The 27,997-nt window shown below is 39.1% G+C and overlaps 1 protein-coding gene across 1 annotated transcript in view; it reads right to left on the bottom strand.

Moving 5' to 3' along the window:
- Window positions 1–1,406: 1,406 nt before the first annotated feature.
- The window catches only part of RBPJL (recombination signal binding protein for immunoglobulin kappa J region like), a 32,088-nt gene continuing 5,497 nt past the window's right edge, over window positions 1,407–27,997 (bottom strand). Inside the window, exons 4-12 of the mRNA XM_032218599.1 lie at window positions 23,299–23,369; window positions 19,472–19,587; window positions 13,772–13,946; window positions 12,023–12,160; window positions 8,133–8,245; window positions 6,446–6,586; window positions 4,998–5,153; window positions 3,541–3,644; window positions 1,407–1,680 (exon numbers count right to left, since the gene is read on the bottom strand). Coding sequence (XP_032074490.1) covers window positions 1,407–1,680; window positions 3,541–3,644; window positions 4,998–5,153; window positions 6,446–6,586; window positions 8,133–8,245; window positions 12,023–12,160; window positions 13,772–13,946; window positions 19,472–19,587; window positions 23,299–23,369 — 1,288 coding nt within the window. The remainder of the gene's footprint in view (window positions 1,681–3,540; window positions 3,645–4,997; window positions 5,154–6,445; window positions 6,587–8,132; window positions 8,246–12,022; window positions 12,161–13,771; window positions 13,947–19,471; window positions 19,588–23,298; window positions 23,370–27,997) is intronic.

The raw sequence follows: 27,997 nt of genomic DNA on the forward strand, positions 1-27,997 counted from the left end.
CTCAAAAACTTACCTTCTACTTCAGCCCTGGTGAGTAAAACAGCTGAGGTGCGGCAATCCGCTCTGCCGTGCCTATCAGCTGGGCTTCAAACAAAGGAAATATAGGTCAGTATAGTGCAGGGGTGGGTGGGTGGGCCCACCTGATCATTGGAGAGAACCAGTTCGCTTTCAGCTGATCGTCGGAGCTACTGGTTTGCCCGAACCAGCTGAATCCCACCTCTGGGTGGGGTAGGCTTTTGTTTGAAGCAAAAAACATCTAAAGATATTCCTCCCACGGACAATTGTGTATCTTCTTGAAAGTACATAAATGGGGGATGTTCTCTTTTAAAAATGAGATTTGTTTGATATGATTTGTTTCATCTTATTTATGTAACCATATAACCACTTCACATATTCATTTGACTTTCATTGGTTTAGAAGTGCTCTGAAAACCAAAGAGAGGTGAAGAGGAATATTCATTTCTGTACAGCAGAAACTGGTCTAACTACAATTCCCTTCAACTGCCCAACAGACTATCAGAATAGCAATAACACTTAGACATATGCCACTTTATAGTGCTTTACAGCATTCTCTAAGCAGATCACAGCATTCTCTAAGCGGTTCACACAGTCAGTATATGGTCCCCAACAATCTGGGTCCTCATTTTACTGACCTCAGAAAGATGGAAAGCTTGAGTCGGTCAGAATCGAACTCCTGGAAGTTGGCGAATTAGCCTGCGATACTACATTCAGACCATTGCGCCACCATGTCTCTTGTTGGAATAAGAGAGTTGGAAGGGACCTTGGAGGTTTTCTCATACAACTCCCCAACAAATATTCTTTTTTGAATCTCCAATAAATAAAACCACAAAAGCAAATAAAATAAAGAAGTTTTTAAAAAAGCAATTATGACAGCAGTTCTGATATTTTTTATCTCCAGCCTTGCAAATGCCTGAATATGCCCTTTTACCAACTGTCACATTTACATTAAAACTATCACTGCAACATGAGCACTAGAATTTCTCGCTGTTGCTGCGTTTTAGTAGATACTTGATAAATATGCAACATGAGTTTCTCTGTCTACATTGATGGAGTTACAATTATATTAAATAATCGCAGAATTATATAATATATATTAATAGTATATTCTACTGAGAATCATATTCTTTAAGATGCCATATAGGGAATATCGGCTAAAACAGCAATCTTGTTCCCTACTAAAGCAATGCATTGCTATTAAGTAATTCCCGGCCTTCTTGTGTTGAAACACAGAGCTTTATGCTTTAATATGTTTACAGAGCACGATTTAAAAATAAAATGTTCATATGATCCTATTTTAGAAAAACCACATTCCATAATTTTAGAAAAGCCATGTATTTGCCACAATTTCTGCTTTAGCCAAACAATGGTGACCATACAGTTCCAGTTCTAACTTTGCATGAAAAGGTGATAATTTGTCTTAGTGAATTCTTGATGGATGGTATTGAGCAAGGTGTCAGAATCCTGTACCATTTCTGGCAGGAGGGGTTGGCCACACAGAAAACCCTGTTCTGGTGTATATGTGAAGCTGAATATACTGGAATAAATCGGACCATCGTTCCTTAGTAGCAGAAGGGGGACAGTGATTGGGTATCGCAACCATCTCCAATCAGGCCTGAATGCAGAGATATCAGGAACAACACACACTAATGACTTGGAATTCCTAAACAAAAACAAAACAAAAAAAGAAATTTATTTATGGGTTTGGGTGTGTGCATGCACACATATTTATATACACATATTTATATATAAATACATATATTTATTAGATTTTTACAACCCCTGGTAAGCCCCAATTATGGGAGGAAGCTAACTGCTTCCATCATCTGTCAATCGGCTCGTCACAAGAGTCCATCACGACAGAAACCCAATATTTTTACTGTTGCCTTTGTTATATTTGTGTTTTTATTTATCAGCACAAATAAAAAAACACATACATATATTTATATATATATGTATTTTTCGGAGTATAAGATGCACCTTTTCCCCTCAAAAAAGAGGCTGAAAATCTGGGTGCGTCTTATACACTTTTTTGCCTCCCCAAACCCCTCCTCATTCACCAAAATGGCCGTGCAGAGTCTTTAGGAAGCTTTCAAAGTGGGAGCTTTCCTGGGGGCTGGGGAGGGCAGAAATAAGCGAAAAACAGGCCGTTTTTTGCTCAATTTTGCCCCAGGAGCACTCTATAAGCCTCTTAAAAGCTATTCCTGCCCTTTTTGTTTTGAAAAAAGGGCCCATTTTTGCAAAAATGAGCCATTTGGGGGAGGTCTGCAGAGTGCAAAACCTTTTTTTAAAATTTGCCTCTTCAAAACCTTGGTGTGTCTTATACTCTGGTGTGTCTTATACTCCGAAAAATACGGTACATATCTACAATATGTGCTTTTTCTCCTCCCCGCTCTCCTCACAGGATAGGCTCACTAGATTTTTCAAGCAGCTAAATTAGAACAGTAGAACAGCCAGGGGTGGGATTTGGAGGTTCTTTGAACTGGCCATAATGTTAGCTATGGGTTCTCCTGAACCTGGGTGAATTCGTAGCAGCCCACTCATGCATTCACGGATGCTAAGTCTGTTAGACTCAAACAGCCACATTCTGATTGTCCACATTCAGCCATGAACTCTCCAATCTTTATCTTTCAGGCTAACCCTGGTTTAACAAAGGGGAAATCCCGCAGGCCAGATATGTCACACACTGGCCATGCCAACCCTGGTTTAGCAAAGGGGGAAAAAGTCGCAATACGACATGTGATGACAACATGACGCCGTGAGTTTGACACCTGGGGGCTAATCTATCATGCAGTGTTGTCTTGTGGATGAAAATGAGATGCCTTTATACACTTCATCTTGATTTTCTAGCAAAATACACTATCTACGAGAACTAGTGCGGACAAAGTCAGAAGCAAACAATCTGAACCTAAACTTATTCATTATAGTAGTTTTCCATTAACCTCTCTTCCATCAGAAGTAAGAGACCTTGAGCTGGCTGTATTGTATAGCCAAGAGAAAGAGGCATATTGTTGAAATGTTTTTACTAGAAAGAAGGCTTGGGTTTTCTAGTTTGCAGTGAATTGAATTTTCCTTTGTAGCTTTTATAGTTTTTGCAATAAACTTACTTAAATCCCTACCCATGTGATAGATCTAGTATCAGCCACAAGATGCCTGACATTATAAACATGAAATAAAAATTGGAGATTTGGGGACCCTGTTTCCAAACTTATCAGAAAGGGAGTGTTTGTCTTCTTTTCACAGAAGAAACCATACAATTACATTGCTGCTGCTGTGTGATTTAGTTATCTCACTTTTCTTTGTCAGGAACTCGATATTTTAGAAAGTGCTGCCTTCTACTACCGGTATAAGTAAAAAAAAAAATCGAATTACTAAACACAGCAACCAATATTGCACCAATCCATTTCACTCAATCCTGATTTCTCTGGAAGAGATGCTTTTGGAGGTTGTGCAACGAATAGTGGCTGTGAGCCTTGCCCAACTGATCATGCTGCGGGTTCAGGACAGTCTGTGTCTGCTTTACCTGTACATAGTCTCTGCTTCCACATCTCCAAACCAAATTTTCATGTTTGCATGGAAATAGTTGCCTTGGACTTCCAGCATGGCCACATCCCCTCCACCGGTCAGCTGTGAAAAACAAACCCAAGCATAGGATTGTCCATCTGATCATGAAGGTACAATATAGCCTTTCCTCCCAGCACTTTGTCCTACTTTTGACAATTAATTTTATTTTAATTAATTAATTTTGACAATCTGGAACTGCGTCATCTGCGATTGAACCTAAGCATGGTACACAAAATTGTCTGCTACAATGTCCTACCTGTCAACGACTACTTCATTTTTAACCTCAATAATACTTGGGCAAACAATAGATACAAACTCAAGGTAAACCGCTCCAAGCTCGATTGCAGAAAATACGACTTCAGCAACAGAATGGTCAACACCCGGAATGCTCTACCTGACTCCGTTGTTACATCCTCAAACCCCCCACAGCTTCAACCTTAAACTGTCTACTGTGGACCTCATCCGATTCCTAAGAGGTCCATAAAGGGGGCATGCATAAGTGCACCAGTGTGCTTTCCATTCCTGTCCTATTGTCCCCATTTATTTGTACTCATTTCCCTTGTTCATGTCCATGTTCATACTTATACCTGTTATCTTGTACATGTTTGACAAACTAAATAAAATAAAAAAAATGTATAAAATACATTTTGCACCTCTATGGACTTTAAAACAAGGATACTCATATTTTGACCTGAATGTTTTTGGCTTTGCACGAAAGTCTATAAACTGTAACACCTGTTGCCATAAACACTATCAAATTAAATCTAGGGCTGAATGTTGAATACCTGGAGAAATGTGGTTTCCCAGTTTTCTGATATATCTGAGCCATGCTTGGAGGGGTAAAATGTACTGATGCTTATAGAAGTCACAGTAGTAAATAAATAATTTAAATGGGAAAACAAAAGATTTTGGTATGGTTCATATAATTTAGTTTCCAAACTGCATTAAGAGAACATAAAAACCCCCTCAGGTTATGCTTACTCTTATGCCTCCCATCGGAATGCTTCCAAGATATGGAAGAACACAAGGCACCAATGTAATTTTTCATTTTAGTCTCATCAATAAACATATCTTTCTGCAGCCACACTTCAGTTGCTGCTTTCTGTTCCCAATGAGCTCCACATTAGTCTTGTACATTCTATATTAATTAATTCATACAAATTGCCAGTCTCTGATTCAGTGAAAATGGAATGTTTTATCTAAACAACTGTTTGTAGAGATGATTGTAGAAGTAAAGAATAATTTAATATACTCTGCACAATCTTTTATTGCCATTTCAAGGAGAGGAAGACTAAATGAATCTTCAGTTTTTGTTGTTACGACTGGGGATAAAGTTATTAAGATGAAATAGCCAATGTTTTGTCCCCTGATTTTTTGCACAAAGCAACAAGGCATGAAAAAAACACCTCTATGTACCTCCAAAGTTGTTATAAGAGGGACAGGACCCACTGGATTCTGGATGCTGGTTGGGTTGAGGCTGAATGAGTATTCCACAGCTTCTGTCCCAATGATGGTCCAACAGGAACTGTCATTGAGCAATTCTCGGTTTATTTCTTTGGGACAGGGAGATGCCTGCATAGCAATAAATATCAACTTTGAATATATTCATCAATGTGACTATAAATCACTTTTCTGCCTACTGAAATGCAATTATTCTACAAAATCATCACAAATACAAAGCAGAGAGATAGATACTGGTAGATAGATTTATTTTAAACAATCCAAAGTAATAATATAATAAAAGCCAGCAAATTCTTGATTAAAATGCAATAGAAATGGAGCCCGCCTGTCTTACTTTATAAGAAAATTCTTTCTACTTAGAGCTAAGGAATGGAATTAAGGCAATCCTTTTCAAACTTGGCAACTTTAAGATGTATAGACTTCAGCATGCCCACTTGGAATTCTGGGAGTTAAAATTGCAAAGTTTGAAAATCACTGAACTAAGCCAACCAAGACAGCACTCATTGCACTGACCATACAAATTTCCATGCTAGCTAGAGATCCTCTAGTCCAATTATTGTGAATGGCAGGTTGGGCAAGCCTAAAGCCTGATTGGTATGGTAGTTGCCATTTTCTACTAATGTTTGATAGAATGATGTTAGTGAAATAATGAAATGCTTGAATGGTTAAAACAATGGAATTATAGAGGTCACATAAACTTTCAACTTTCCATTTCAGTATTTTTACTTGCAACAAAAAAGAGCAAAGTATTTTTTTTAAAATTAATTTTCCCGTTTCTCTGTTGCTGAAGCGGCCTTGATTATGGCCATGGGAAACTGTAATCATATCCAATTGAGATAAATCTTGGTCAAGCTTTGGCAATTACTTCAGTGTGCTCAGGGGGTAATGAAAATAGCCACCTGTAATTCTCCAGTTGTGTCCAATTAATATAGTGATATACAATCATGCACTTTTCCTCCTCACAAGTCCCAATTTTTATGGGGAAAAGGGCAGTAGCGTCAGGATGGTCTATTCAGATAGTCTTCTTCATATACTGAACACATGAAGGGAAGAGTGACAGTGTTCATCATGGCCATTCTCTTGACCCTTTATGGATAGCAGGTAAATTTCACAGGTATCGAACAATAGTTTTCTAAAGGTCTAAACATTTTTGGAGTCTGTGCACTCCCAGAAGTTTTACCAACTCAAGATATTTGTTTGTTCTCGAAGATTAAGGAGAATGGGGAGGAGAGACTTATTTGCTCACATTTGCTTTTACTTCTCATTAGTTGATTTGATTTCTTCATCTAACTACAAGCAGGAACATCTTTGTTTATACTCAAACAACTTGAACAACTTCAAACTTTGTGGCTACCTGCAATACACTTAGGTTGGTTACTGGAAGACAACCGCATTCACATTACCTGATACTGGATAACTTTCTCTGTTGAGAGGCAGAGGTACATCCTATCACTCCCATGAAACTGGAATGCACATTTATGCAACTGGGAAACTGGTTCATCCACATCCAACATTACCAATTGCTTAGCAACTTTGCGAATGATCTCAAGGATAAATAGACATAACAAAAGCTCAAAAGAGAATATAAAACCATTTGACATTTGCAGTTCAGATTTTTAAAACTGTGCTTCAGAGGATAGAATAGGAAGAAAAATGGCAACCTATGCAAAGTCCAAGGATTGTACTCGGGACTGATGCAAAGCACTCCAACGCCGACTACTATTTAATCTTTGAATGGGAACTTACAACCAAGAGTCCTCCACCCAAAAAACTATGCACTAGCTGTGGGAGGTTCCCAAAACCATACCCACTCAGTCTTGCCAAATTGAGCCTGAGCCTGTCCTTTCCATGAGATGCTGAGCAAGCATCTTGATGATATCACTCATCAACCAATTGCATTTGACAATTATTGTCAACAATTATTGTATAACAATATATTGATGATACCTAAATATGTGCCATTGGATGACTCCACCCAACAACCTCATGTAGACGTTAAATAAGAATAGGAACACAGGTGAGCCCTATGGAACTCTTTAGGGACTTAGAGGTGGGCCCCTTCCCCACAACACCAGTAGGAACTGAATCCAGAGGAAGAAGAATCACTGTACATTCCCAGACTCCCAACACTTCCATACTCTTATGTTTGTCAAGAAGGAGATTATGATCAATAGCACTTAAAGCCACTTTGAGGTCAAGGAGGACTAGAATGGATATGGAGCATTCCAGTCCCTCCAGAGGTCTTCTCAACTCTGACTGAAAGAGGTCCCCACATCAAAAAAGGAAAATTTGGAAAGATATAATGCAATTTTACACCAACCAAATGTTTGTGGAACAGATTTTTGCTTTTCAGCAGGTCAAGGGAGAAGTATGAAGGTTAGAAAATGTATTCATTAAAAAAAGGATATGGCAAGCAAAAACAGCCTGGGTTTTTTAAAATTTAATTTATAGAGCTGCTCATCTCATGAGCAAATGACTCTGTGCGGCATACAACAAAATCTAAAATCTTTATTGTTAGCAAATATGAAATACTAGGGAATGTTGGATGAATATGGAGTTGAAGGTAAGAGGCTTGAATGTGATAACAGTATATGATGGAAGTACAGCATGTGTGAGAATAAATGGAATGCTTAGCAGATATGTCAATTGTCAAGAATATAATAAATGTTGCCAGTGATATCAGAAACGTGTTGACGGGAGATATAAATGTCATTTATATAGTCTCTTCTCTTTCTCTGTGTCTGTCAGTGTCTGTGAAGAAAATCCCAAAAAGTCAAGAAGGAAGCTCATCCATTTTTATGTTTGTCACATGGATGATGCCCATACAAAGGGAGCTACAATTGCACAACCACACCTTTTTACATTTGTTGTGAGTACTTCTGCTTCTCTATTAGTCTGCAGCAATCTTCTAATATTACAACTGATGAATATCTCTGTTTTATGTAGTCACTATATAAATTTTGTGTAGGTATAGGCTGAAGAGAGAAGATGATCAGTGCAAGCACCAAGATACTATTGTAAAGTTATAGGCTATTCCAAAATGTTACTTCTGCAGTGCTTTTTTCTTCCAAGTTATTATTAAAACCTTACCAGAGGAGGCAGTGCTAGCCCAGTAGTTGTACAGATAAGCCGAACTCTGGAACCATACCGAATGTAGGCTTCCCGCAGTGGAAACTCACCCTGGGATTGAGAACAGAACTCATCTACATAACAAAAGAAAAGGAGAGAAAAACAAAAGGGAGAGAAAGACTAAAAGATTATGACAACGAGCAGGAACTTGACTTAACCACAGCACTGTATTGAATGACAAGGTGGGTTTTAAAAATTGTACTTGTATAATGTGATTTTAGTTCCATAATCATTACTCTATCTGTGCCACTGATTGCTGAATAACAGCAAATGTTCACTGAGAGACAGTAGGAAGTAAGAGGAGAAGCTAAGAAGGACAAGAAAACAAGTTGCAAAGGAATGGATGAAAGCATCTTGGGCCAAAGAGCTTCCCTCTCCCATTACCTGATATGAAGTCACAAATCATCTGCCTTGCAGGAGGGCCCTACTTGTGCTCCATTGGTGTATTTGCAAATAAACTAGACAATAAAAAAGCTTTCAGTATGCTTTTAATTTTATCCACCAATAGGTAAAGGTAAAGGTTCCCTTTGCACATATGTGCTAGTCGTTCCTAACTAGGGGGCAGTGCTCATCTCCGTTTCAAAGCTGAACAGCCAGCGTTGTCCGAAGATGTCTCTGTGGTCATGTGGTCGCAGTGGTGGGTTTCAAAAATTGTTGGAACCTACTCTGTGGGTGTGGCCTCCTTTGTGGGAGTGGCTTGCCACCCATGTGACCGGATGGGAGTGGCTTGCCGCCCATGTGACCGGATATGAAATTATGAATTAGTACTTAGGTCGGTCCAAGTAGCTATTCAGAAGTTAGTGGTTAGAAGCAATCGTAAAGCAAGATATAGAATTAAAACCAGAAATATTTTGTTGGCTATTTGAAAGGGAGTATAATATATATTTAATTTTACACATGTTAGCAGCTGCTGGAATTGTGTTTGCACAACAGTGGAAAAACAGAGATATGTAAATGAATAAATATTACAATGTGCAGGAATAAATAAATTGACAATTAAATCAAGAAGGCTTTGAATACTTTTTCACATGGGATTGGTTTTAGCAATTGCCAACTAACAGAAACAGAAATTAGAAATCCAAAAGTATGAAAGAAAACACCAATTATGTAAGGAAAGGTCCCTAAAATATATAAGGAAATATTACTAGATCTTTATTAATGCGTAGATAACTGTGGGACATTACACACCCACCAGTGGTGGGTTTCAAAATTTTTTGGAAACTCTTCTGTAGGTGTGGCCTGCTTTCCGGGTCCACTGGTGGAACCTCTTTTAACTGGTTCGGTAGATTTGACGAACCGGTTCTACTGAATAGGTGCGAACTGGTAGGAACCCACCTCTGTGTAGTCGGCATGACTAAATGCTGAAGGTGCACGGAATGCTGTTACCTTCCCACGAAAGATGGTTCCTATTTTTTCTGCTTGCATTTTTTACATGCTTTCGAACTGCTAGGTTGGCAGAAGCTGGGACAAGTAACAAGAGCTCACTCCGCAGCACTAGGGATTCGAACTGCTGGCCTTTCTGATAGACAAGCTCAGCATCCTAACCACTGAGCCACCACATCTCTGTAATCCACCAATATAATGGTATAATTCAGTACATTGAACCCAAATAAACCAAATTATGCTTTAAGACAAAGTATGAATTGAAACATTGATGCACATATATACACCATCCCTTCTTAACAGAATAAAAAATAGCAGAGTTGGAACGGACTTTAGAGGTCTTCTAGTCCAATACTCTGTTCAGGCAGGAAACCCTATACCATTTCAGAAAAAGGGTTGTCCAATGTCTTCTTAAAAACATCCAGTGTTGGAGCGGGAAGTTCTTCCTTTCTTCCTTCTAGTTCTTCCTTTTCTCCTTCTCCTAGCTTGGAATCTCTAACCTTTGTGGGCCAGTGGAATTTTTGCAGGACACAGAGGCATTGTGGGAAACATGGATTAAAATTTCCCATTAATTTCTTTGTAAACGGTTACCAAAGGACAGACATGGCAATTGAGAAACAAGTTAGTGGACCAAATGTTGCCAGGCTTAGGTGCATTGTGTACCAAATTTTCTGAATTTGAGGGCATCCCATAACGATCTACATATTATCTAACAATAAATTCTTATATTAAAAAATATCAACTGGCCATCAAGCTGCTAACAAACATTGCTTTCTGAAAGCAATACCCTCCTTATGTATTGGAATATAAATCCCAGAATTCCCAGCCAGCATACTCCATCCTGATGATTGTCTTCTCTGGAAAGGTTATTTAAACAATAAGATAATCACATCTCCAGAAATGGAAGAGCAACTTCACAATAAAGGACATCTGCCAGGGAGAGCAAAAAAGGCAAGATGGCACCTATGACCATGTGGTGACATCTCTTGACTTCCCTTATATATGTTGTCGAGCCCGAATTTGACATATGTGTAGCCATTTTATTTAGCTTTCTATTATACTCATTTATTCCTTTTCTTTCTCTTTACTGTGTAAGAGGTTTTTTTCGGGGTTGTCACATTCTTAAGGTGGGAGGAGAGTTAATAGATAATGAGGATTGTTTTGGCTAGGTGACCTTCTCTCCCGTGGGAACAGAGGCTTCTCCTGCTGAGATTGGAAGGTGGTGACACTGGGCAATGTTGACTGAGTGTTTATTGGAGAATGTGACTTTTGTGGGATATTTCTAAATTACAATATTATTTGGTGTAATTCCGGTTTGTGTCAAATCCAGAATTACAACAGACTTTGCCAATTTGATGTCTACCTAAATAAAAAAGAAATTTGTTTTGGAAGATGAACTTTGCATGTTTCTTTTCTGAATGGGTTTCATCGCTTGGAAACCTGACATATGTCCCTATTCCTAGTATTGGTAAGAATGTTACATCCATTCCTTTTAGAAAACTGACATCTATTTCAGATGTTAATGTGATATGCTAAATCCCCTGTCTCCAAAGCTTATTGGAGGTTAAAGCCTACTCTCATAGAATCATAATGTATTCTTTCATTTCAGTATCAAAAGTTTATTCAGCCTGTCTCCATTTTTTTTAATTGTTGTAAATATGTTTTATTTCATTTCATTTCGTAGAATCACATATATACTGTGCATAACCGGGGCATATAACATTGAACAATAAACACAGCCCACCCTCTTGTCAACAATACCCCCCAAAATACAAACCCAATACACCACTTCGACCCACCATACACCCTTTCTTTCACCCCCCTCCAACTTTCGTTCTTCCCTCCAACGTTCCCCTCTATCCTACTTCCCTTCCCCCTCTATCACTCCTCTCTCCCAATACACTCCCTCCCTTCCTTCTCACCCTCCCTCCAATCCTTTCTCTCACCCTCTCTACCCCTCTTTCTTCTTTCCCTCTACTCCTCCCTTCGGTGTATCTCTGCTATCTATCAATATATTCAGCTTGTCTTATTTTAACACTAGAGTTAAAGAGCAACAGTATACAAGTGCAATTGTGTTATTTTAAAATCTAACATGTACTATATTTCCCCCCTCCCCCCTCCCCCCTAAGACTCCACCTCCCTTCCCTCCCCCCGACTTCCCAGAGCCCGTACACGGTATAGCTTTTTAACAAACACAGTCTAAAATTTGTTAAAACAAAGGAAATTAAAGGAAAAAAAAAGAGAATGTGATATGCTAAATCACCTGTCTCCAAAGCTTATTGGAGGTTAAAGCCTACTCTCATAGAATCATAATGTATTCTTTCATTTCAGTATCAAAAGTTTATTCAGCCTGTCTCCATTTTGATAGTCTTCAGCCACTCAAGGTCATTAAGCAATTGGGTAAACAGATTTGCAATTAGGCTCCAGCATGAATGATTAAACCTCTGCTTAGCCTAAACCAGCCTCACCTAGATGAAGTGTGAAGGCTGCCCACTGCCGGGCACTTGCGGTGAAGGCATCGTCCTCGACAAAAAGGTAGCGGGTGCTGACAGTTTGCGAGCGCAGGCGGTTGAAGAGAGAGACCTTTGACCCAGATAAAATGCACACTAGGAAATTGCAAATGGGAGAGAGAGGGAGAGAAAGAAAGAAACAAGTTTGGAGTTTTTACATGTATATTTAGATTTTTATTGCCGTATGTATATGACGCTACTTTTTTCTTTAAAATATTTACTTGACTTATATACAGGAGACTGAGAGGAGAAGGCTTCACATGCCAGATGAGCATCTATTTTATATGGAGCTCTATCATTCCTCTCTATTGTAGTTGTTTCCAGAGGTGGTATTCAGCAGTTCTGACCACTTCTGGAGAACCAGTAGTAGAAATTTTGAGTAGTTTGGTGAACTGGTACATACCATCTCTGACTGGCCCCGCCCCCATCTATTCTCTGCCTCCTGAGTCCCAGCTGATTGGGTAGGAATGCAGATTTTGCAGGAGCCTTCCCCTGGAGTGGGGACAGAATGCAGATTTTACAGTATCCTTCCCCTGCCATGCCCACCAAGCCATGCCATGCCATGCCCACCAAACCAAGCCCACAAAATAAGTAGCAATTTTTTTTTTGAATCCCACTACTGGTTGTTTCCTGTATCACATTGCCACTCTAGGTTTCATCTCTATTGTTCCTGTGATGCATTTCCTGTGCTTGTTGTACTACTCACTCTAACAAGATGGCTTCTGCACATGATGGCTGGTAGTGTGCTTACTACAAGAAGCTACATGAAACATGGGGACGTCTTATACATGGGGGTGTCTTATAGATGGAAACATATTGATATTGTAGTCCTAGGCACATAGATACAAATGGGTTAAACTGAACAACCCAGGTAGGATTGCTCTACATGGATGTGAATTGATAAAGATGATGTCGTTATGACTCTAGCTTTGCACCTCTAGCTGGTCAGACCTTCACTTGGCCTGCAGTTCTTCTGCTCTTTGTTATCTGCTTTAATGTAAGAAGCTACCTAAGCCCAAGGGTGGGCTGCTGGGTGTCTGCAGGGGTTTGGCAGAACCTCTATCTAAGATTGTGTGCAGTTCAGAGAACCTCCAAATCCCATTTCTGACTGGCCACACCCATGCCTCCCCTCCCCTCCCAGGGGTCCCGACGCAGCCAGTTTTGGATGCAGATAAGTACAGGGTGTGCATGGAGGCTCAGGGAGGGTGAAAAACGGGCCTACTGGAAGTTTGGGAAGGCCAGAAATGGACCTGTTTCTGGCCTCCAAAGGGCCTCCAGAGCCTGGGGAGGCTGTTTTTGCCCTCCCAGAGGCTCGAAGAAAAACTCTGGAGCCCGGGGAGGGCAAAACGCCCCTCCCATGGTGCAGGAGGCTGACTATGCCACGCCCACCATGGTCACGCCTAACCAGCAACTGGGCAGAGAACCCCTTGCTAAATTTGTTGAAGCCCACCCCTGTCTAAGCACCACGTACCACCCCATCATTGTTTTAAGTGACAGCATCTCTCCGAAGGCTCAGAAAGAGAACTTTTCCATCTCCGGCTATCTGATTTTATTCCCTGAAATGTCAAAGCAAAGCAACTATGTCCTAGACACTAGCCTGTCTTAATACGCTTGCACCTTCTTTAATATATTCCAATCCACCACCTCTCCTGGCAACAAGGCCACCCCAAAGGACTTTCAGCAACTTCTCTTCATGGAAAGACTTACGGTCTGTGTTCTTCAGGGACTGCTTTTTCTGTGAGGGCTTGGAGATCACTTTGATCAGTTTGCTGTGGAATGTGCCAATCTCCTGCCCGTTGCTGAAGAACAGCTTCAGGGCTAGCCGGAAGTGTTTCCTTTTGTCAGAGTCTGAGATGTAGAGTGCTTTGGCGCAGCTGAATTTCTACATTAAAGGAGTAGAGGACATTCATTGTCATGAAGCAGAAGGAGGGCTTGAGATCTGAGGTTTAGGCATAATAACCTGGGCAATTCCTTGAGGAGCAGGAAGAAGAGCTGCTAGTCATCAGATGAAAGACACCTGAGTCCAGGGAAGAATTATAACCTGAGAAAATATATCAGATAAGACATAGTTCTCATGACGATAAAGAGAGGGAGGGAGAAGGCCATTCAGACTTTCAAGAATATATTATCTGAGCCATAGTGGTGCAATGGTTAGAATGCAATACTGCATGCTAGCTCTGCCCACTGCCAGGAGTTCGATCCTGACCTGCTCAAGGCTGACTCAGCCTTTCATTCTTCCGAAATTGGACCAAGACTGTTGGAGGCAATATGCTATTTCTGTAAACCACTTAGAGAGAGCCCTATGAAGTGATGTATAAATCTAAGTGCTATTGTCATTGCTATATTAAAACGGTATTGGCCTGCTTGGCTCTGGTTTCCTGGTCTGGTCTATTTTGAATGGCTGACAATAGCACCAATTCACTGGGGGAGACAAATAACTGGAGGCATTGGAGTAAATAACACTAGGAAGTTCTCGGGTGGGACCCAGAAGAAGGGCCTTCTCTGTGGTGGCTCCCTCTCTCTGGAACATCATTCCACCAGAGATTAAAACAGCCCCCACTCTGGTATTCTTCCAGAAGGCGCTAAAGAGCCCATTCTGCCAGTGAGCCTGGGGAACTCAGAGTGGGACAGAGGCTTGTGTGAGCTGCTGTTGCTGGAGCAGGGGATACGGGTGATTTTATTATCCTATATTAATTTATTTGATCCTTTTTATTAGTTTTATTGTTTTAAATGTGGTTTTATATTCTGCAAGCCACCTTGAGTCGCCATGGGTGAATAGATGGCTATATAAACTCAATAAATAAATAAATAAATAAAATATTTGAGCATTATTGAGCAATATCTGTTCAAGTGGCAGAGCTATTGATATTTTATTTCATAAGGACCTTGGCTAAATACAGAGCTTTTCAGCTTCCTTTTTCTGCAAAGGTTCATCCCCACAGAAGAAAGATGATATACGCAAAGTGTTGCCTTTGATATTTACACTCTTTCCACTCACACGGCTGGTAGAAAGGTTTTACAGCATTCTGTAATGTTTCCAAAAATTAGCTGATTGGAGGTAGAAATGGAAGAAAAGAAATGGAAATCTTCAAATGATCAGAATGACCCTTAAATTATACCAGACACCCCCCCCCCAAAAAAAACCTCTGCACTCTCTATAAGTGTGAATTCAAGTCCCAGAATTCTTAGGAATGGCCGTGTTCACTGAAGAATTCAATACACCTTGCATGTGTCCAGATTGGAGAAGATTAATTTATTAATCTTCTTAATAATCATTTCTATTTCAGGAAGACTTAGCAGGGATTCTTTAAATAACCTATCATCACAACAACCAGTCAATCACAGTGACTTACTACTGCTAGTCTGGCTTTAGTTTGTGCTACTTAAGATAGAGTACATAATGTTCCCACCTCTTGTTTTCCCTACAACAACAACACTGAGAGGTCGGTTGGGCTTAGAGAAAGTGTCTGACCCATGTTCTCCAGCCAATTGTCATGCCTAAGAGATGGCAATAACTTCTGGTTCCCCATTTTCTAGTCCAGCAGCACTTTAACCTTTCTAATTCCTGCAGCCAATGTCCAGAGTAAGCGAAGCAGAGGTGGTATTCAGTCAGTTCTGACAGGTTCTGGAGAACAGGTAGCAGAAATTTTGAATAGTTTGGAGAAGTGGCAAATAGTCTGGCCCCGCCCACGCTGCCTCCCAGCCTCCCAGCCGATCTTCTTTTGTTGCCCTGAACAGGAGGATGGAGCTGGAAAGCAGGCTAGTGGGGTGGGGAGGGAATGGGGATTTTTCAATATCCTTCCCTTGTCATGCACACAAAGCCATGCCACATCCACAAAACCACACCATGCCCACAGAACCGGTAATAAAGTTTTTTGAATCCCACCACTGAAGCAAAGTGATACATTTAACTGAATATACTATTCCGAAAGATTGATATGGAAGCTTTGAAGCACAAAAGGAGCAGAACAAAACATTATAAAGCATTAGTAAAGAATAAAGCAGTAGTGGGTTTCAAATAATTTAACAACCGGTTCTCTGCCATAATGACCAGCTGGGTAGGAATAGTTAGGTGGTCATATGACAATGTGTCTGTGGCCAACTCACGTTGATGGGTGTTTCGCGTTAGCTGTTACAATGTAATAAGGGCTAACCGGAGAGGCAGTTTCTGTAAGCAGGGCAATAAAGATGAGGCTAGAAACAACACCAGAATTTTTCCTTACAGGATTAGCCCTGTAAAGTGGGGAAAAAAAAAGATTTCTTCCAACAACTGGTTCTCCGGACTGCTTAGAAAGTTAAGAACCAGTTCTCCCGAATAGCTGCTAACCGGCTGAATCCCATCACTGGAATAAAGTGATGTGTTTAAATGGTTAATGTAATCATGACCACAGTGTTGTCAATAAGAATAAGAAGCAGAATAAGACTTAAGCAAGACTCTTATCAGATTAAAAAAAATTCAACTGTAACTGAAGTCCAAATTATGCAACCTCCTTGCCAAATATTGTGAACAAGTGTACAATCAAGAAATATAAAGGAGCAAGTTTGAAAGATCTCACTCCATGTCGCACAGCTTTTAGAGGGTCTCATATCAACACAGGCTCAGTTTGTCATCAGCGAGAATGAAATGTGGGATCAAGTAGCTCCCACTAAAGTTTATAATAGTCCCCATTCAAATCTTTTGTGGTTAATCTAAAGGGGGAGGTGGTTAGGGATGTTATTACAGGTGAAATGCAAAATATGGGTCTCGTGGATGCTTTATTGACTTAGCAGTTAGAGAAACCCATATGGAGAGGCATATTCATACGTATTTGCTTTTCTGGCTGCAAAGAGCCTCCTAGGTTTACCGTTCCCAGTCATCTTGGCGCTCTCTCTGTTCTGATAGGCTTTGCTTTTACAATGAGTTAAACATTGCAAGCACAAAGGTTGCTACTGTGCCTCCACTGGCCCTTTGGAGGCCTCTGCATTCTTCCAGGGCTGTGATAATGCTGCAGACATTCTTGTTCTATTAAAAAGATGCCAAGAATCCCCCTCACTCTTGATCTTTGAGGCCACTCTAGTGTTTTCTTTCCCTCGTTATCTTCCAATAAAGAAGGCACTTTTACTTGGCAGCAATCAGGATCAGGCTTTGCAAGGTAATCTCTGGCAGACCTCCCACTGCCAGCAACATCAAAGGCCATAGCAAAGGGAGATGAGATTCTTTGAAGCCCCTAAAGTTACATTTTTATGGCTGTCACATTCAGGAAAATAGTACAGAAGAAGAGTAATTGGGCTAAGGGTTTTAAGAGCCATGATGGCACAGTGGTTAGAGTGCAGTACTGCAGACTACTACTGCTGCTGCCTGCTGGCTGCCTGCAATTTGGATGTTCAAATCTCACCAGGCTCAAGGTTGACTCAGCCTTCCATCCTTCCGAGGTGGGTCAAATGAGGATCCTGATTGTTGGGGCAATAAGCTGACTCTATACACCGTTTAGAGAGGGCTGTAAAGCACTGTAAAGCAGTCTACATGCTATTGCTATGAAAGATTCTGAGGAAGTGGCTGATGTTTGAATGGCTTTGATGAATTTACTGAAGTCTTATGCAGCAACCATTTAAAGTTACAATGACGCTAAAAAAAATAACTGCAACCAAGATGCACATTTATGACCCTCACAGTATCACTCAGTTTCACGTTTGTCATTACAGTCATTATTCTTATCCTGTGCCTGACTCATTTTTTTCTCCTCCCACCCCAAGAGACCAGAGCAATTGCCTAAACAAGGGATTTCTTCCTGAGTTGCTTTGCTTTAGAGCCCAGCTTCAGTTGCTGCCTGAAATTGACAAGACTCTAATCCATTTCACACTAAAGACTTTTGTTTGCCTCCTAAGCAGCTTGTTTGGCAAATAGCTAAGGCATTCCTTTCCACGTATACTCCCCGTTATATGCCTGCTTACTCTCTTGTAATCCCTTCCTCTCCAATGAATGTAAATACAAGCATAAATTCCTTTCTTGCTAATTATCCCAGCACCAGGATGATCATGCCAAAGACAGGGGAGAGGGGAAAAGGGAAGGCTGAAGTCTCAATCATATGATTTTCCATTTACAAACTGCATCACTTTGCAGTTGTGGGTCCAATTGTGGTCACTAAACAAGAACCAATAATTAACACTTTAGCTCACTAAGGGACCCGAATTTAGTTACTTCTGGGTAGAATCAGAACTTCCCTATTCTTGAAGTATTTTTAGCTTGCTGACTATCATGAAAGTGCATTGTATGATCACAAGGAAAGAGACCTTTCTTTGCAATAGTGCCCTGATTATGCAGAAACCTCTGTTTGGAAATGTAGCAGCTATACACTTCTTTTTGACACTAGTTATAAATCCATTTCTTAGATACATTTAGGTAATTCACACGAGCAATTTACTTTAATGTCTTTTGAGATTTCTTGAATGTTGAAAGTTAATACTTTATCATATTAACTTTAATAATACATTAGGATTTTAAAAATTATATTTCTGTATATAATAAAGACTGTTTAAATAAAAAAAAACAAGAGAATAAATAAGGAAAGTCCAAACTAGGCATGACGATAAATATGTCTTGCATTTATTGCATTAATAAAATTCTTTGAAGCAAGTATGGAACAGGACAATTCATTTTCCTCCTGTCTTAGTGTCGTGAACAAAATCCTTGTCCTGAACTGCTCTTTGTATTAATAGAAGTATTTATTATTGGCACTTAAAGGGATAATTTTTTTTTCACAGTCCAAAAGAATTTTCATCAGAACCATAATAAGGAGGGAAAGGTTAGCTCCCGTTCTGCACTTGCTGAAATGCCAAAAATAATCAGTGTTCCCAAAGGCAGGGGTTCTTTTAGAAAGTGTGCATTACATTCTGAGATGCATTTAACACATCTGATCTTCAGAGGAGTTTGGCAGCTGCTGCTAACTGCCAGGTTGGTCTGTAAAATGCCACCCCGCCCCTTACCTGCAGTTTAATCATTGCTACTGTGTGTGTGTGTGTGTGTGTGTGTGTGTGTGTGTGTGTGTGTGTGTGTGTATGTATGTATGTATGTATGTATGTATGTATGTAAGTATATCATAGATTTTCACGGGTACAGGTATGCAGGTTTTGGTGTATTTGGGTCTTTTCCCGTGTAAGATTGAGAATATCTTGGCGATGTTTCGACAAGGTCCCACTCGTCATCTTCAGGCTGGTGTCTTCAGCCTCGTGCCATGAGGCCGAAGACACCAGCCTGAAGATGACGAGTGGGATCTTGTCGAAACATCGCCAAGATACTCTCAATCTTACACGGGAAAAGACCCAAATACACCAAAACCTGTATGTATGTATGTATGTATGTATGTATGTATGTATGCATGTATGCATGCATGCATGCATGCATGTATATATATATATGAGCCAGCTTACCTTGCAATCCAATTGTTCTTCAAAGTTTAGCTTCTGCATTTCTACATGGCTACTTCCCGTGCTATCAAGTCCTATATACCCACATATCTGGGAACTGGACCCTGTTACATCTTTGCCTAGACAAAAAAAGGGAGACAGAAATGTCACATCACATGTCTAGAAAAAAGAAGGAATGAAAGCTGAAACAACTCTGCATTTCTTTTTTCTATATATGCTGTAATACCTGCTCGCTATTTATGTTACAGAATTGCATTTCTACTCCATCTTTCTTGCAATATGGAACAAAACCTGAGCTAGATATAAAACAGCCCTATTTAGCTTTAATAGGTTGAATGTCTGTTTCAGATTCTCGGTCATCCAGGTCTTAGTTGTCTCAAAGTGTTTTTTTCTTCTTCTTCAAAAGGCTTGTTTTGGATTGTTTTTCCCTTTGCATCCAAGAAGCTTCATCAGTTCTGATGGGGGGCGGTGGGATGGAAGGATAGGTATTGACAGTTGATGACTGGATGGTGGGGAGATGGAAGGGTAGGTTCTGGCAGGATGCTGGGTGGGGAATGGAAGGATTGTATTTCTTTGCAGTCATGTGGTTGTTAGCACTCTCCCTGAGAGCTCTTGAGGCCACTTGAGAGCTTATCTTTGCCCTCAGGGTGACCTGAATCAGGGTGCAATTCAGGGGTGGGTTTCAGCCAGCGTTACAGCCGGTTGGCTCATGTGCGTGCTGGATGCATGCTGCACACATGCACAGTTCAATGGAAATTGTTCTGCGCATGTGCAGAACTAAAAAAAAAAGATGGCGGCGGTGGTGGCGGTGACCGAGGAACCAGTTCATGAGTGTGGCCAGCATGAGTTGCTGCCAGTTTTGCGATCCAGGCCAGCACACCACTACCAGTTTGGCTGAACTGGGCCGAATCAGTAGGAACCCACCTCTGGTGCAATTGGCTGTGGAATTTTCTTGGAAGCACTGTAAGGGTTGCATTGTAAACTGGAGATAATTGGTGTATTATTCCTCCCTCTCTGTTAAGGAAGAGGTGTTCAAGTCTAACATAGATGGGATTCTTTTACCCCTCTTTCAAACCAATGGTCCTCTATCCAAAATGTGGACTGTAGTAGGATGCTTCTAAGGATGAACAATTGTCCTTGATTCACCACATTTCTATTTCTTAATTTTATTCATCTAAGTCATATCTTAGTTGCATACTGTATGTAGATTTCCACGAGAGCATCCGGTATAAAATGCACAATACAGCTATATGCACAATTTCTTTCAAACACATTTTTATCTGATTTCTGAATAAGACTTTAAAAGATATTTTCTTAAAAAAAAACTGTACAAAAAATTATATACCTAAGCACAAAAAATGGTGTAATGTTCCAATATACACATTATTTTTTTGCAAAATATCTACTATCATGTATGCAACTATGTTTAATATATTAAGGTTATTTTTCTTCTGATATATATATATATATATATATATATATATATATATATATATATATATATATAATATAATATAAAATATAAAAAAGAAGAAAAAGGATTAAGAAGGAAAAATAGTGAAAGGGACAATGCAAAGGAACAAGGAAAGAAGAAAAGAAATGTAAGAAGAATAGTTTCCAACTTTCTTTGAAACAAATATAAAATATGTTAATCTTTTGATATAAAATTAATATTGCACAGCATTTCAAAAAATGAAAACAATTCTAATTGTCAAATGCCAAAATTAATATAACATTTATTTTGCTTTCTAGCAAAAAGTCCAAAAGTGATTTCCACCAAGAAACAAAGCTAGACAAAATCTTTCCCTATTTTGTATTTTTACGCATTATATTTTTATTCCTTGTTTTTTGCTTTATTAGAGAAATGCATTACAAAATTCAAAATACTATGGAAAACTGTATTCTGTGAATTCCTTTTGAAACTTCATATTAAGTCGGTTTCTATTTAACTGTGAATCAAAAGAAGTACTATTCCATCACTAGTTGTTTATCATGTAATTTTAGCCCATCCCTGGGAATTAATCATGCATGTTAACAGCATGAGCTTTGCATGTTTATGCAAGTCAAACTGATATATCTTCCCCCATCAAGTAGATTTGCAAGATCCTTTGCCTTATAAAGGAATCAAGTGAAAAGGGAAAGTGTCATGCATGCTTTTTCTTGAGTTTCAATTAGCTTCTGTTGATGAAAGAAGACAAGAAATAGCGTTGCTGGTAAAGTTTTTGAAATTCTCCACCTAGTACATTCTCCTATTTTCCACATGAGCTAAACTTAAATGTACAACTGGATGTCTAACTAACAGGGCACAAAACCCCATTCCATAGCAAACTGGCTCTGAATGGGGCAGTCTGTATATAAGCATGTAGTGCTTATTCGCTCCCTCCCTCCCACATGCTTGTTGATATGCTCAGGAAATTCTAAAAGTAATTTATTTGTTTTTCTAGTTAAGCTATTACATCACCTCTGCCCAATTCAAAGGAGGGTGTGGAATCTCCTATTCCTCAGCGTGGTCTGGCAATGCAATCAGGTCATTTTTCCAAAGCTGAGTTTGGCATATGCCTGGGAAATAACCTCCTTCTGCCCTCTTGTTGTGCCAGCAGATCATGAGTCTAAATTCTCTGTGGTCTGGATACAATTCCTGTAATGGCAGGCCAAGCTATAACCCAATTGCTGCAAGCTTTGTGGCATTTTTTTCTTTCAGGCTACCAGTTAAGCTGAAAAAGGAATACTTCATTCCCAGCGCAATTAACAGATGACAAGTGAATGTGGAAACAGAAGCCAAAGCAACCTTTTTCCTAAAGGGAAACTCATCTCCTCTTGCTTTTCCTTGGAGCACTTTGGCTAAGATTGTTCGGAGAAGGCGGAAGAGCCTTAAATTAAGCAAAAGAGTGGCTGTGACTTCCTGGTTATACATGGTAAACAAAGTTGCATGGTGCGAGAGTATATTGATGAGTGACAGGGGAACCCAGTGCCAGCAACAATGATGGTGATAAATGTTGAATACTTCAAATCTGTGACTTATTGCAGTTATAAGAACTTTTCAAGTTTTGCATTGTTTGCTATTTTGTAGTGGGTTTTTTACCAAGCTGGTAAGAGTTGCATTTGAAGACAGAGATACGCCAAATCAAGTAGCAGGTGCATGCTCAGTCTTTTGTGGAAGTGAGCATCAACTGGCTGCTGAAGTCTGAAGATCTACCACTGCTCCATTTTGCGACAACTCGGTTCCTATCTATCCTCTTTTACAAAAACAAGAAATAAAAGTATCATGTATGAAAATACAAAATGCAGGGGGGAAGCCCATTAGATATATTAATCTGTTGTTTTATTTTCTTCTTAGTTTTTTGTTATCTCTTTTGAATGGTGTGTAAATATGGTTTATCTCTATGTGCCTATTAATGGTGGATGGGAGGGGAAAAAAGGATGCTCACAGGTTTCTACCATAGATGAAACTATGGCTGAGTTTGTTCACAATTAATACTCATTGTGAGACATCATTGTGTCTTCTTATTGCTAGTTGATGTTCATGGATGCAATCTGCTAGTCTTAGATAGAGAGAAGATTCCAATACTATATATTTTCTTCTATTGGAACAGTAATATACGTATATTCAATTCTATTAGGATATTAGAATAATAGACTTGGCATTCAGGATCATCATTCTCATCTAGGTGCACCCAGTAATTTTTGTGGTGGGTACCTGGATTTTGCAGTCCAGTTACAGTAGGCCAAATATTTTTTTTATCCTAATATAGAAGGTGTGCAAAAACAGTTTCCAAACTTCTATAATTCTAATTCTTGGGAAAGAAAGAGTGAACTAAAATGGATTATACCTTTAATTTCTTCCTTCTTTTGTTTCCAGCCTGGTCCACTGAGATACACACATGGGGGTGGGCAGAAGAATCTGATAAGAAAAAAAAAATTATGTGTAGTAAATAGTTAAACTAGGATAGTTTCTTTAAATTTCTATTTTTCTGGAGAAATAGATTTCAAAATATTTATTATTTTATAAATGACATGCAGAAGGCTTGCAGGTGCACAGAGTAGTGCACAGGAAATCATGCCATAGTTTAGCATGATATATAAAGAGCTGAGGTGGCGCAGTGGTTAAATGCAGCATTGCAGGCTACTTCAGCTGACTGCAGTTCTGTAGTTCGGCTGTTCAAATCTTACCGGCTCAGGGCTGACTCAGCCTTCCATCCTTCCGAGGTGGGTAAAATGAGGACCCGGATTGTTGTTGGGGGCAATATGCTGACTCTGTAAACCGCTTAGAGAGGGTTGAAAGCCCTATGAAGCGGTATATAAGTCTAACTGCTATTGCTATTGCTATATAAATTCAAAATTATGATGTGGCAAAGGAAAAGGGTAACATTTGTCTTCCTGATAATTTTATATGGGGTTCTAAAAGTGCTCCTTGATTTCACTAAAATATCTTCTGGGCCTGAAAAATTATTTAGTAAGAATTGGAAAGTTCAATCTGTTGAAAGAAGTCATCTTATTAAGCTTCAATTGCTGTTTTTAATTGTTTTGGAAAACAAATGTTCTCATACTATTAGTGTTTTTCACCTTATGGATTAAAACAGATAAAGGACCTCTCTCAACATTTAGGTAACATAGTATATATCCTTGAGACTGGATTCATATGGGTTGTGCTTAATTTTTGTATTCTTAACTTTTGTGACTATCTCAAATAGTTCATTTTTCAAATAATAAAGTATTGCAACTATGACTGTGTCTATGACATGGGTAACTTGTTTTACTCAAACTAATTTTGGGGATTTGCACAACATAGAAAGTAGTGAACTAAAAATAGAGCTGGGTTCATTCAAAACACCAGGTTAATATGTGGCTGGCTAGTTCAATGTGTATGTTTAATAGTAATAATCTCCCTCAGAAATGTTGTGAATTAGGGTGCAAATGTCTAGATTTCTTTTCCATTTTTGATTCTAAATTTTCTTCATGACCATAACAGAATAGCAGAGTTGGAAGGGATCTTGGAGGTCTTCTAGTCTAATCCATGGCTCAGGCAGAAAATCCTATACTATTTCAGACAAATGGTTATCCAATCTCTTCTTAAAAACTTCTAGTGTTGGAGCATTTACAGCTTCTGGAGGCAAGCCTTTTCACTGATTAATTGTTCTAACTGCCAGGAAATTTCTCTTTATTTCTAGATTGCTTCTCTCCTTGATTAGTTTTCACCCATTGCTTCTTGTCCTGCCCTCAGGTGCTTTGGAGAATAGCTTGATCTCTGCCTTCTGGTGCAATCTACTACAGCTACTGGGGTGGCAAGAGGATTAGGCTAAGAGTTATTGGCTGAATTCACAAAGCACCAAATCAAAAATAAATGGTGCCATATACAAACCCTGCCAATGACTGGTCCTAATCACCTGTTAAACTGTATAACTCAATGTCGATTTGTTCAAAGCCATGTCTAACCCTAACCCCATGTCAGACAAGCTTTCAGATTAACCTTGCATATATCCTGGAGGAACATAGAAGCAACACAAAATGAATAAATGCAAATGTTTTTAAAGCATTAGGATTGGATAGATTGCAATTATAATTGTAAATAAAAACAGTGACACTAAAAAAATAATTTAAACCCATAAATCTTGCTTCTTCTTTGATCATAAACAGTGTTCAGAAATTCTTTGTTTCTTTAAGCACAATTACTTTCTATTGTGTAAAACAAATTTGCTTTTCCTTTTTTTATGTTTCCAGTTTCAGGCATCTGTACAAAGTAAACATGATTATGAACTCATCAGCCCTGCTCTATTGAAGATGGTGATACTTATACAGGGGTAAAACTAAGTAAAAATAAATCTCATTCCTATGATTTTTTCTGGCCTGGAATATGGAATCCTCAACAGATTAAGAACAGAGATTACATTCCCTGGCAAAACCTTAAACCAGCTCTCACCACAGATTCAAAGATTTGAAAACATGTTTTCTTGAGTGGTATTTCTGGTAAATTTTGAAATCATCCTAGCTGAAAACTTTTGTTCATGTCTCTTTCTTCTGGGGTCTTCTATTATCCATAGGACTTATTGAATCTAACAGATCAATAGGCTATATTTTTGATTCTCACAAAAGTCACAATGAATAGCTGAGATTCATACCACATTGGTACTGCATAAAACATCAGTAACAATAAAGATGATAATCAATGAGAATGAAAAAAACCATAATGAATAGTTGCATATTTCTGTGCAACAACAATATCTTTGAGGTTACTAATTGCAGAGTATTATAGAGCCCATTCTATTTCACACTATTCCATACTATTTCAAGCTTCACTTAACAAGGTTAGAGGTAAATCTTAATTTCTTTCATGGGAAAAAGCTGAAACAAATCAATTTTCTGTGCTATTGCGACAATAGAGTCAGAGCCAGACAACTTTCAAATCATGCCAATTTGTGGAAATAGATGACAGTATGTAATTGTTTAAGGATTTGGCTTGCTTGCAAGGGAGAAATGTGAACAATTGATTCAAATCCTACTGCCTGTGTGCTGCCACAATCTATACTCCTTTCTGGAACATCCTGGAGCTTTTGCAGAGAAAAAGAGGCGAACAGGTTGAAAGAAGTTGAATGTCAAGCTATCTCTGGCATAGAAGCTATCCTCTTCTAGGTTTCCCTTCACATATGATGACCCAGGAAACAGGACAACCTGACCAGATCAGTAATGATAAACAAAGTAGGTGAGGAAAAAAGTCACTGTCAATGTATTCAGGGCATGGTCACCTCTGACCCAAACTGTCCCCAAAACATGGGAAATCCCAGTTTTTAGATGTAGATAACTGACAAACCTCCCACAAGGAAATTAAACTCATCCAGAGTCTGGATAATTCATTCACATCATGAAAGAAGTATTTGCAAGAGTGGGAACAGGCATCTGGCCAGGTTCAGACCAGCTATCAGCAGCTCCGTAATGAATTATTTAGGAATGAGTAGCAGTTGCAAAAAGTTTGGTTTCCATTAGGAAATTAGGAAGCAATCCAGAAGGATCTAGGATAATGCAGAACCTTTGAGAAACATTTCCATTTTGTAGTGATGGGACATCTGCCAACTAGAAGAGGAGAACATGCGTGCGTGTGTACAACTTCAAGCTGAGATACTGCTTTCCATCTGGTTGTCAATGTACAGCCTTAATTCTAAATAAAAATCATCCCTGTCTTGCCATGGCACAATTGCCTCTGTCTGGAAGCTTTTTTCTTTCCTCAGTTCAATAGGAAGCATGGCTTCCTTGCTGTTGCTTTTAGAAAGATCAGAAAGCATTGCTTTAAAAAAGGAAGTGCCAAATTCATGAACAGAAGCAGTGATAACTGTCAATGAGATTTGAAATTATTTGTTCTCTTCAGGGCCAAAGTATGGGATTCTGGATTGGATCAGCATTAGGTAACTAATAAATATCAAATGGGAAAATACAATATTACTGTTATTGCAGCTCAGCTAGTGGTGTAATCCCCCCTCCCCTTCCCTTGTAAGTTTCCTAGATAGGAGAGTGATCAGGAAATTAATTGGTGAGGGAGAAAGGGCATACTAAAGTATAAATCAGAATAGGCAAACCGTTTTAAGTAAATGTTTTGGAAAACTAATATAAACAGAGAGAGAAAGAGAGAAAGGTAAAAGAAAAAAAAGAGTAAAATACCTAATTGAAAAAAATAGGTCTAAATTGTAGTGAACATTATAGGTTTCCGATATATCATTAATTGTTTATGAATTATAGAAAATCTGCTTTACAAAATTAAGCATTGCTATTAAGCTTTAAACTGAGAATGCATATTATGGAGCTTGGTTCACATAGTGCAGTAAAAATAACTGACTGAAATGATAAGCTAAACTGGATCAATATTGAGAATCTATTGTAATTGGGATATCCTATGATAATAGAATAGAATAGTTGGAAGAGACCTTGGAGATCTTCTAGTCTAACCCCCTGCTTAGGCAGGAAACCCTAAGAAATGGCTAGACAAATCATTTGTCTAACCATTTCAGACAAATGGTCATCCAATCTTCTTAAAAACCTCTGTGTTGGAGCATTTACAACTTCCAGAGGCACGTTGTTCCACTGATTAATAGTTCTAACTGTCCGAAAATTTCTCCTTAGTTCTAGGTTGCTTCTCTCCTTGATTAATTACCAGCCATTGCTTCTTGTCCTACCCTCAGGTACTTTGGAGAATAGTTTGACTCCCTCTACTTTGTAGCAACCCCTGAGATATTGGAACACTGCTATCATGTCTCCCCTACTCCTTCTTTTTATTAAACTAGACATACCCAGTTCCTGCAACAGTTCCTCATATGTTTTAGCCTCCAGTCCCCTAGTCATCTTTGCTTCTCTTCTCTGCACTCCATTAAAATATTGACTCTATATAGAAAAACCCAAATTATGAATGACATACACATCTATGTACTAAGATATAGTTCCGGAATGTTCCAGTTAGAATTGTGTCTGCTCCCAAATTGTCAAGCAATGACTCTCAGTATCTATCACTATTTGTGAAGCTTTTGAAAATTGAATTTTAGCACCTTC

The sequence above is a fragment of the Thamnophis elegans genome, chromosome 5, assembly GCF_009769535.1.
Source record: "Thamnophis elegans isolate rThaEle1 chromosome 5, rThaEle1.pri, whole genome shotgun sequence".
Taxonomy (NCBI): domain Eukaryota; kingdom Metazoa; phylum Chordata; class Lepidosauria; order Squamata; family Colubridae; genus Thamnophis; species Thamnophis elegans.